An 11,766-nucleotide genomic window follows, 5' to 3' on the forward strand; every position below is an offset into this window, starting at 1 on the left:
ACTTCCCAAAAATTGCCCTTCAAACTTGATCACTGGAAAATGCACCACGTCAAGCACGACGGTCCGTAGTGAGGACCACGGCCCGTGAAGTGGTCTGTGGTCTTCACTTGCGTTTCAACTTTCTTCCACTCTTTAATGCTTTCACTGGAAGTTGCACCACGACAAGCACGACGGACCGTGGAGAGGACCACGGCCCGTGAAGTGGTCTGTGGTCTTCACTTGGGTTTCAACTTTCTTCCACTCTTCAATGCTTCTTTCATTGGAAACTGCACCACGACAACCACGACGGACCGTGGAGAGTACCACGACCCGTGAAGTACTCTGTGGTCTTCACTTGTTATTCCTGCTCTTCATCTTCTCAAGGCCTAGCACTACCTCACTTTCACGAGCTCACCCACAAACCGTAATGAAGTTAATGGTCTGTGAAGTTGGCCGTGAACTTCACTTGGTCAACATTAGTTCTGCTTCTTTTTCTACTTTTCTATACAACCCAGATTCTGCCTACACATTTAACAAACCCATCAAATAATCCAAAATTTCACTTAATTCCAGTATTAGTTCATAGTTATTAAGCATAAAATGTGCCACGATTTTGCGGCACATCAACACCCTCAACTTAGAACCATTACTTGTCCTCAAGTGATGAGAAAAACAAATACAATCAGCCCTCAATTCATTTCCAGATTTATGACACTACGCATCAACTATTTCAAGTACAATTTGTACCCCAGACCTCTGAATCTAACATGTAAGGATCAATACATGACATCTCATTACTCACAGTCAATCATGCTTATACCTGCGAATTATCAGCTCTCACAATCTACTTTCAAATGCAACCCACTGTGTCCTCACACCAAAGAAGTCCCTCTGAATCTAATAGGCTTGCCCTTGATTTCTATGCTTTATCTTTCAAACACCCGGAATAGGATCGCTGTAGGACTTTATTGGCTTGTAACATAGGCTCGGGAATAGGGAATGAATATTTGGTTTCGTGAGTGACTAATCCCTTGGTTTTCCAAAGTTTCATTTTCACATACTCTTTTCTGAGTGATTCCCTCTTTTTCTTTATTTCAGCCCGACCCAATAGCTATTTTTTTTTCTTTTCTTCTTTTTCTGTTCTTTTATATATATATATATATATGCAATTTTGATAAGCACTTAGCTCACTGGTTGAACCTTCTTTTTCCTTTTTTCTTTCTGTTCGGATTGCAATCACCCTCAACTTAGGCTTTTGGCCTGAGTTGTGATAATGTACCTTCAGAGAACAAAGGATATGATATATGTTGGGTAAGAACAAAGACTGATTTAAGGCTCAAATTGGAACAAAGATTGATTTAAGGCTCAAATTGGGTTCAAGTGATAAGCTTTTCATTTGGTTCTTTTATTTTTGGCTTTTTACTGGTTTAACAAAAATGGCCTACTGATCCTTTTCTATCCGGTTATTCTTAGATTCAAGCAAGACTACTTAGGCAAGTTCTAGTTTCTGCTCCTAGTGTTAGACTTCAATCAAAACTTACACACTCACTACACATGATTGCATTTTTTTTCAGTTTCTTGGTTCACCACGTAATTGGTCAGATTAGCCATGTTCAACATATCAGTATCTAAGATGTCATCTAAAGATCCTAACAGTCAAACTCAGATTTAGGTCCTCATTTTTCAAAGACTAGCTGCTACACAGCTCAACACACAAAACACCCAAAACAGTAATACACAGAGACAACCTCCATTTTTCTAACAGCTATGGCAGGTTGCTCACCACCCCTCCCCAAATAAAAAGAACTTTTCCCTCAAAGTCGATACAAAACATAAAACACACAGGCTATGAGGAGGGGTCATACCTACGGTGCTCTAGGCGCCAGTCGTCGGATCAGCATTGGCACCCTTATCAATGGGTGCACTCTCAGAACTTGGGATATGATCAGTTTGGTCCTCACTAGTCGGAGCAAGTGCTCCACTACTAGAAGCTCCAACTAAGGCTGTATCTCGTTGTTGCTGTTCAAGGGCTTCCTTTTCCCGAGCTTCCCTCTTTGATGTTCTACAAACTCTCTTTTCTTGCCTCTCTAGCTGGGTCAGTAGGGGTCTCCTCATCAAGTTCTCCAGCTTTGTGTTTTCTCTTGCCGGACTTACTCGTGGGGGGTTCTCCCCAAAGATCATCAATTGATTGAGTGGAGGGTACCTGATTTAGCATTTGCATTAAAGATTCGGGCAATATCGGAGTGGGTACCTGTATTGGCTTTTTAGCCAGTTTAGCAATCTGAGTTCTCATCTCGGCCAACTGTGATTTGAACTCTTCAGTATCAACTAACCCGACAACCTGGAATCGATGTTGGACAGGGTTCTCTAAACCATCCAATCTATCTTTTAAGACAACCAACACTTTCCGCACCTCATCTTTGATCTCTTTTTTTGTAGCTAACACCTTCATCTCTATCAATTGAGGCATCCGAAGCACAATCTGGTCTACTAATGTCCTGGTCTGGCGCTGATCTGCAACCAATTTCTCAAGAAAAAGCATAGGGATAGTGACAAAGGTACATTGAGCCTGGGAGGCTGAAGCTGGAGGTGGTGGTGCCTCTGTGGAAGGCTGTGATGACTCTCCCTGTTCTAGACCTCTATCTGCATGTGGGATGTCAATTGGGACAGGTGGAACAACATCTAAAGTACCCACAACGATAAACTGCGTGCCAAAGAGATGGTTCGCGACATCCTTGATTTTAGAAACCTGGATGAGTCTGAATGCCTCACCCCATCTGTCAACCAGGCTGTTCGGAGGAATGTTCGCTCCTCAACATAATTTCCCTATCACACAGGGAAAAAGAATTGTGGCTCTCTCATTTAGCGCTATGTCTCTCATCTCGATCGCTATTATCTTTCCCGCATTGATCGGGTAACCAACCATAAGACATGCTATCAACGAGGCCAGGGAATGTGACAAAGTGTTATCATTAGCTGTAGGTCGCAATTGCGCTCAGACGACAGCCCACCAAACCTTGACTGGAAAAGATAGCGAAGCTTTAGTAATGAGTGTTGCAGTTGTGGTGATCCAAAATGCATACTCCCCATCTATGGCAATCTGCTTCACAATCCAGCGTAAAACCCTTTCTCAAGAATTCTAATCTTCCATCGTAGCATCACTGGTGACCTGATGATGTTTGCCCTCGAAAAGGCCAACTGAAGCTAGTGCAGAGTATTCCGGGCCGTAAAACATTCTGTTAATCGAAGCCTCAGAAATATCTATTGATTTTCCCCTAACTATGATTGAGTTGAGTGGACCCCAGGTAATAGCCATGTCTTTCTATCCACGTTTCATGGTCTCTGTATCCGCATCAAAATTCATCAATGTAGCTGCATATGAGGAATACAATTCTTTGGCCAGGTGGCTAGAGTATTTTCCAAGTGCATTGTCCATCCAGTCGAACTGATGGAGCTGAAATATCCGATAGATGTCCAGGAATGCTTTGATATCAACTACTACCACCCTAGTCTCAGGCATGATTGCTCGATTCTTGAAGCCGCCAGCCTTGTTCACAATCCCACTGTTGAAAAATTCTTTGGACCAGTTCACAGTCCACATGGAACAGTAACAAGCAATCAACTGTGGTCTCAGTGCAGGATTAGGTTCATGAGCAGTCACATACATCACCATGGTATCATCATTGGTGATCTCTTCATCATCCTCTATAGTAGTTTCTTTGTCTCGTACTTCAGTTTCAACTTCTGTATGTGCCACAGGTGGAGAGGTGTTTGTATCGTCATGAGAACTGCTTGCAGACTCTGCACTGCCCCCCGAGTTATTAGTAAATTGGCTACCAGCAGGAGCAGATTGACTTCCCGAGTCCTCCCCGTTATCAAAACTACCACCTCCCTCTTCAGACTGAGGAGGAGTGTCCTGGAGGATAGTTGTTTTGGTCAGTGATCTAGTAGCCCAAGGCGAGTGATCTTCAGGTGTAACATTTATTTGCACCTCAGAACCACTAGCGTCGAAGTCATTATGACCCTCTGATTGAGAAGCAGTGTGGGGGGGTGGGAGATTTTGTTGCATTCTTTCTTCTGGGACCCATTGTACCTAGTACAATTACATCTTGGATTGCCTCCCAAGCAGCGCACAATTTAACGTCGCGGCGCGATGCAAGTTACTTGATTACTCAGACTTCATCAAGTTTGCATCCCTCTACAATCTTCACATCCTCAACAACACCCAAGTATGCCTTGATTCGCTGGCCATTAGCTTTGAACCTCTCGTCTTTATCATTTTCCAGCTCAATAGCACTAGATTGAAACACTTGTGTGACCTTAAAAGGTCCAGACCATTTAGACCTCAGCTTTCCTGGAAACAGACGAAGTCTGGAGTTGAAGAGTAACACCAAGTCACCGGGAGTGAAGCTTCTTTTTTCAATGTGTTTGTCATGATATAACTTCATTCTCTTCTTATAAAGTGCAGACCTCTCATAGGCTCTCAGACGGAACTCATCTATCTCATTGATTTGATCCAACCTCAAGTTTGTAGTTTCGCTCCAACTGAGGTTTAGCTTCTTCAACGCCCAGAGTGCTCTATGCTCAAGCTCAACCGGCAAATGACAGGCCTTTCCAAACACCAATTGATATGGAGACATACCATTAGGCATCTTAAAAGTGGTCTGATATGCCCATAGAGCATCATCTAGCTTCCTTGCCCAATCTGTCATGTTGGCATTAACTGTCTTTGCTAAGATTGCTTTTAATCTCCCTGTTGGAAACCTCTACTTGTCCACTGGTCTGCAGGTGATAAGGTGTTGCAACCTTGTGTTGTTTTACCCCATACTTGGTCAGAAGCTTACTGAACACCTTGTTGCAGAAGTGAGAACCACCATCACTGATAATGGCTCTGTGTGTTCCAAACCTTTAGAAGATGTTCTTTTTCAGGCAACCATCAACACTCTTGCCATCATTCTCAGGAAAATCAACGGCCTCAACCCATTTGGACACAAAGTCCACTGCAACCAATATATACTTCTGCCCATAAGAACTCACGAATGGGCCCATGAAATTGATGCCCCACACATCAAACAATTCCACCTCCAGAATAGGTGTCATGGGTAACTCATGGCGCCGAGAGATGGCTCCTTGCCGCTGGAAAACATCACAGCTCCTTACTATGTCCACTCCATCTTGATGAATAGTGGGCCAGTAATACCCACACTGAAGTATCTTGTGGGCTATTCGAGCACCTCCATGATGACCACCAACTGGAGATTAGTGACAAGCCTCCAGAATGTGCAACATTTCAGCTTTCGAAACACATCGCCTAATTATGTTGTCAGCACACACCTTGTACAGATACGGTTCATCCCAAAAGTATTTGCCCACATCATGCAGGAACCTTTTCCTTTGCTGATATGTCAGCCCCTCAAGCATCAAATTAGTAACCAGAAAATTAGCATAATCAGCGAACCAAGGAATAAGGTCAAAAGTTGCAGCTAATACTTGCTCATCTAGGAATGTATAATCTATTTCAAGCTCAAGCTCTTCCTTCTTTGCAGCCTCCAACCTAGACAGGTGATCAACTACCTGGTTCTCACAGCCTCTCCGGTCCTTCACTTCAAAGTCAAACTTTTAGAGAAGTAGCACCCATCAGATCAGCCTAGGCTTGGCATCTTTCTTTTCCATGAGGTATCTCAGGGCAGCATGGTCTATATGAACTATCACCTTAGTGCCCAGCAGGTAAGCTCTGAACTTCTTAAACGCATACACCACAACCAATAGTTCCTGCTCAGTGACTGTGTAGTTTTGTTGTTCCCTAATTAGCGACTTACTAGCATAGTAAATCGAATGGAACATCTTGTTGCGCTTCTGCCCCAACGCAACTCCTAATGCAGTCCCACAACATCACACATTACCTCAAATGGCTCTGCCCAGTCTGGGCCAATGATCACTGGTGCTGAAATCAACTTTTTCTTTAGGCACGCAAAAGCTTTGAGACATACCTCATCAAAGACAATTTTTATCTCCTTCTCCAAAAAGCTTGCACATGGGGTGTGCAATTTTGGAGAAGTTCTTGATGAAACGCCTATAGAACCCGGCATGGCCTAGAAAGCTTCTAACACCCTTCACACAGATTGGCGGAGGTAACTTTTCAATCACCTCAATCTTGGCCTTATCAACCTCTATCCCCTTCTATGATACTTTGTGTCCCAGGACTATGCCTTCCTTTACCATGAAATGACACTTCTCCCAATTCAGCACTAGGTTGGCCTCCTCACATATATGTAAAGCCCTGCTAAAATTCAACAAACAGTAATCAAAAGTATTGCTTACTACAGAGAAATCTTCCATAAATACTTCTAGAGTGTCCTCAACCATGTCTGAGAAGATGGACATCATACACCTTTGGAATGTTGCTGGTGCATTACATAGTCCAAACGGCATGCACTTAAACGCAAAAGTTCCATAAGGACATGTGAATGTGGTCTTTTCTTGATCTTCAGGAGCAATTGATATCTGGTTGTAGCCAGAATATCCATATAAGAAACAGTACCACCATTTACCTGCCAACCTATCAAACATCTGGTCCATGAAAGGCATGGGCAAATGATCCCTCAAAGTCAGCTTGTTCAGCTTCTTGTAGTCCATACACACTCGCCATCCAGTGACTGGTCTCTGCGGGATTAACTCATTTTTGGCATTTGCCACCATAGTCATACCGCCTTTTTTAGGTACACATTGCACTGGACTGACCCAGTGATTGTCAGAAATGGGATAGACCACCCCAACATCTAACCACTTTATTATTTCTTTCTTAACCACCTCTTGCATAGGTGGGTTTAGCCTCCGCTGGTGTTCAATGCTTAGGCTGCAGTCCTCCTCAAGCTGAATCTTGTTGGTGCATATACCTGGAGGTATTCCAATTATATCAGCAATGGTCCACCCAATGGCTCTTTTGTACCTTCTCAACACCTTGATCACTTCCTGCACCTGCTCTTCATTTACATCTGCAGCCAAGATCACAGGTAAAGTGTTGTTAGTACCCAAAAATACATACATGTGGTGATTGGGTAATTGTTTCAGTTCCAGCACCGGTGCACGCTCTTGGATGGATGGTTTTGCTGGAGGACTTGGCCTGTTTTTCAAGTCCAGGCCCAATTTCTTTGGAGCATACGAGTGTGCTCCCATACCCTGCAAGGCATTAACGGTCTCTATGTAGTCAGACCAGAAATCAGCATCAAAGTTCATCAGCATTGCTGCTAAGGTTTCAACAACCATCCTCTCTTCTATGGGTACCCTCATGTCTTCATCAGCAACCACTTCTATGGCAGATACCACATTCATATCATTGGGTTGCTTCATTGACCTGAAAATATTGAACTTTACCTCATCCTTGTTGAGTCTGAACTTCAGCTCTCCTCTCTCAACATCAACCAAGGCTCTTCTTGTAGCCAAGAATGGTCTCCCCAAGATGATGGGAACCTCAAAGTCCACTTCGCAATCCAAGATAACGAAATCAGCTAGAAAGATGAAGGTGTCCACCTTTACCAGTACATCACATAGGACTCCCACTGGTCTCTTTACTGACCTATCAGCCATCATCAACCTCATTGTTGTAGGTTTTGGTACTCCCAATCCCAACTTCTTGTAAATGGCTAATGTCATCAAGTTGATGCTAGCTACTAGATCACATAAAGCTTTTGCAAAGCTAATTTACCCAATGGTTCATGGGATCGTGATTGCACCTGGATCTTCCTTCTTCTGAACCACAGATCTGGTAGCAATGGCGCTGCAATGATGAACATCGTTAGAAAAATCAAGATTTACAGCTCTTTTCTTGGTAACCAAGCCTTTCATTAGCTTGGCATATCTTGGCATCTGCTCCAGGGATTCCACTAGTAGTATGTTTACTGAAAGTTGTTTCAGCATGGTGATAAACTTTGTAAACTTCCCATCTTCAGCTTTATTTTTGAGCCTTTGAGGGAAAAGAGGAGGTGGTTTGATAATCTGCTGTAAAGACAGGTTTTTCTCGACTCCTTTCTCTTTTCCTCTCGCAGGTTGTGCTTTAGGTTGAACATCTTCCAAGTCATCTACCCGTATAGTTTCATCCTCATCTCAAGCTGGCAAGACCTGTTCATTTTTTGTACCTGCAGAAATAGGGTCAGTAAGAACTTTACCACTCCTGGTGGCAATGGCCATGCAGTATCCGTCCTTCTTAGGATTTTGAATGGTGTCACTTGGTAGTGACCCATTCTTCCTCTGATTCAATAGGCTGAGAGTTGCCTCAACTGCTGCTCAATTTGTTTAATGGAGGTGGTGTGAGAGTCAACCAACTGACGCATGCTCGAGAAATCACCTCTAATTTCTTTTACCCCTGCATCAGTTGATTCAACCTTCTGGAGTACTTTAGCCATCATATCTTCCAGCTTAGATCTGCTGGAACTACCACTTGCTCAGTTTCTATTGCCTGGGGGCACATAAACACCACTGCGATCATTCCTATACCCATCTTTGTTCTACCAGTTTCCCTGATCTCTATTTGTTGGCCTATCATACTGACCATCCCTAGCATAGTTCCGACCTGCATTTTCGGAATTGTAACCCTGATTTCCAGAGTTATAATTTCGGAAACCTCCTTGGTTTCCCAAGTAGTTAGCTTCCTCAATAAGGTCAATATCCTGATCATCATACCTGTTTTGCTGTCCCATAACATTTGCCTTTTCAGACTTGGCAACAATATGCTTTGTGACCTATTTGAGTCCTCATATGTGCCATGTCTTGGTCCCTTTCTTCTTCTCTCTTCCTCTGTTCAGCTGAAAGCTCAAATGTATACCCAAGCTCTCCTACCTCCGCATCTTTTGTGTACCATGCCTTGTTATTCTTTGATACCTCATCCAACAACTGCATGCTCTTCGAATATGACTTCCTCATAAATGAGCCTCCACAAACTGCATCAACAACAGGTTTAGTAACATAATTCAGAGACCTATAAAAAGCCTGTTTCAGATGCCTTTCAGTAAGATCATGGTTGGGGCATTTCTTCAGCTTTTGGCTGAACCTCCACCAAGTATCATGCATTGCCTCTCATGGTAGTTGCTTGTGTATACTAATCTCGTCCTTCATATGCAACTTTTTTTATTCTGGGAAGAATCGTTCCAGCTTCCTTCAACTCAGTCTAAGTTCGGATGGAGTCGTCTAGCATCTCATTCAGCCAATTTGTTGCCTCTCCAGTAAGGGACAGTGGGAACAGCCTCAACCTCATTGTTGTTTGGTTGAATCCAGGAATTTTTTGTGACTTATAAATTGCCACGAAATTCATTAGGTGCTGATTTGCATCATCACCAGCTGCACCCCTAAACATACCTTTCAGGTTCCACAACTGAATCATAGTGTTGGTGATTGTGAACTTAACACCTAGAGGTAGCACAGGTAATATTATCGCTCCAGTGGCTCCAGCTACATCCAAATCTGCATCATCTTCATCATACATCATGTGCGCTGGATGCTGAGCTCTACCCCTTAGAGGTATTGGTTGGCGCTGGGGAGGGATCAATCCATCCACTGCTCTATTCCTATCTACCACCCTAGGTTGGTTGTTATCACCGTTCTGCTGAACACCTCTTGCAGCGGCTTCAGCTTCTAGTCCCAACCATTGTCTCTGCGCCTCAGGTTCTTGTGCATTCACCATTTTTCTAAGAGTCTTTTGGAGTTGTGAGTCGTAAGGAATCAATTAAGCTCCTTTACTCATGGTACTTGGCATACACAGTAGCACTCACCTGAAAGAGACACAAACACAGAACAAAACGTAAAATTAGGAAATATAACTACAAATCAAATAAAAGCTAGTAAAACACTCATGAATTGAAATTCCCTGGCAGCGGCGCCAAAATTTGATACATCCAAACTTACACTTCAAATAAGAAGTGTAAACGATCGAAGTCAATTTACAGAACTCAACTAGAGTTGAGGTCGATCCCAAAGAGAATTTCTTTATAGATAAGGTTTCACTGTCGCGTTTATTCAAATGTTGTTATTATCTTCTAGACAAATAACAATGGAAAGTAAATTGGGTATGGCTGAATTGTTATAATTACCAAAACTTGTAGTCAAAATCCAGGCTCAAGACTAACAAACTATTTCGTTGTAAGATTGATTCAATTAAATTAGAGAAACTAGGATTGTGTTGACAATAACATTAGTTCTAGTGTTCTCCCGTAATTTGAGTGTCAGGCAAATCAATGTTTACAGAATCCTTGCGAGTTAAATTGATCTAACGCTTCTCAACCTAATCAGATAATGATCACTCATGTTCTCTCGACCTTAGAGTCTTGCTAACATTGAACCTCACTTGAAATGATATGGTGTTAAAGATATTTTCTCTCAAACTCAAGTTTTAACTCCAATTTCATAATTTAATTCAACTTTTTCCTAACTGGTATTTCTATCTCGAACAAATACCAGATACAGGCTCGTCTAATGCGTGCACTCACTAGACTAAAATGATATTGAAAGCTAAAAACTACAGGTTATAAACACAGACTGCCTTTTACTCATTTTACGGAATCGCAACTAGAATATCTTCATAGATCCCACAACCCCAGTCGTGGTATTTAGACACTCATACTCTCACATAAATAATTAGTATTTAGGGATGAAAACATATTGAGAAAGACTTACAAAAATAATTAGAAAATCAACAATCACTTTGATAATATGATAGTCTGAATCCGAATTTCCAACTGATAACAATAATCAAAAATCAAAAAATCGAAAGCTAAGAGTAATAATGTGTTCTTAGTCGTCAAACGTAAGATAATGAATAATGTTCCCAAAATGACCTAAACTAATTCAAAATAGAATGTTTAAAATGAGTCCTAGTCGAACTAGGACTGAAATGTCGGGTGGCTCTACGGCCACTTCTACGGCTCGTAGAGGGCTTCACGGACCGTGAAGCCTTCCATGAACTTCCCTTGGAACTTCCCAAAAATTGCCCTTCAAAGTTGATCACTGGAAAATGCACCACGTCAAGCACGACGGTCCGTAGTGAAGACCACGGCCCGTGAAGTGGTCCGTGGTCTTCACTTGGGTTTCAACTTTCTTCCACTCTTCAATGCCTTCACTGGAAACTGCACCACGACAAGCACGATGGACCGTGGAGAGGACCACGGCCCGTGAAGTGGTATGTGGTCTTCACTTGTTATTCCTGCTCTTCATCTTCTCAAAGCCCAACACTGCCTCACTTTCACGAGCTCACCCACGGACCGTAATGAAGTTAACGGTCCGTGAAGTTGGCTGTGAACTTCACTTGGTCAACATCAGTTCTGCTTCTTTTTCTTCTTTTCTATACAACCCAAATTTTGCCTACACATTTAACAAACCCATCAAATAATCCAAAATTTCCCTTAATTCCAGTATTAGTTGATAGTTATTAAGCATCAAATGTGCCACGATTTCGCAGCACATCAATATCAAAATTTTACATTTTTCGTGACTGCCCGAAAAATATAAAAAAATTTAATTGGTAAATGTCCAAAAAATATAAAAATAAAGAAAAAGACATAAAAACACCTCAAAAAATTCCCTGAATCGCACCAGTCACCTTAGAATATTGATACGTCCAAACTTACACTTCGAATAAGAAATATAAACGGCTGATGCCAATTTATAGAACTCAATTAGAGTTGAGGTCGATCCCATAGAGAATTTCTTTACATATAAGGTTTCAGTGTCGCATTTATTCGAATGTTGTTATTATCTCCTAAATAAACAACAACGGAAAGTTAATTGGGTTTGGTTGAA

At 42.2% G+C, this 11,766-nt stretch overlaps 2 protein-coding genes across 2 annotated transcripts; both read right to left on the minus strand.

The window, feature by feature from the left end:
* Positions 1–4,151: 4,151 nt before the first annotated feature.
* On the minus strand, positions 4,152–4,691 carry LOC107057853 (uncharacterized). Its single transcript, XM_015302914.1, has one exon. The coding sequence runs from the start codon at positions 4,689–4,691 to the stop codon at positions 4,152–4,154; it is 540 nt and encodes a 179-aa protein (XP_015158400.1).
* A 1,468-nt stretch (positions 4,692–6,159) lies between these two features.
* On the minus strand, positions 6,160–7,578 carry LOC107057854 (uncharacterized). The gene has a single exon (XM_015302915.1). The coding sequence runs from the start codon at positions 7,576–7,578 to the stop codon at positions 6,160–6,162; it is 1,419 nt and encodes a 472-aa protein (XP_015158401.1).
* Between the last annotated feature and the right edge of the window lie 4,188 nt (positions 7,579–11,766).

The sequence above is a fragment of the Solanum tuberosum genome, unplaced genomic scaffold, assembly GCF_000226075.1.
Source record: "Solanum tuberosum cultivar DM 1-3 516 R44 unplaced genomic scaffold, SolTub_3.0 scf00390, whole genome shotgun sequence".
Taxonomy (NCBI): domain Eukaryota; kingdom Viridiplantae; phylum Streptophyta; class Magnoliopsida; order Solanales; family Solanaceae; genus Solanum; species Solanum tuberosum.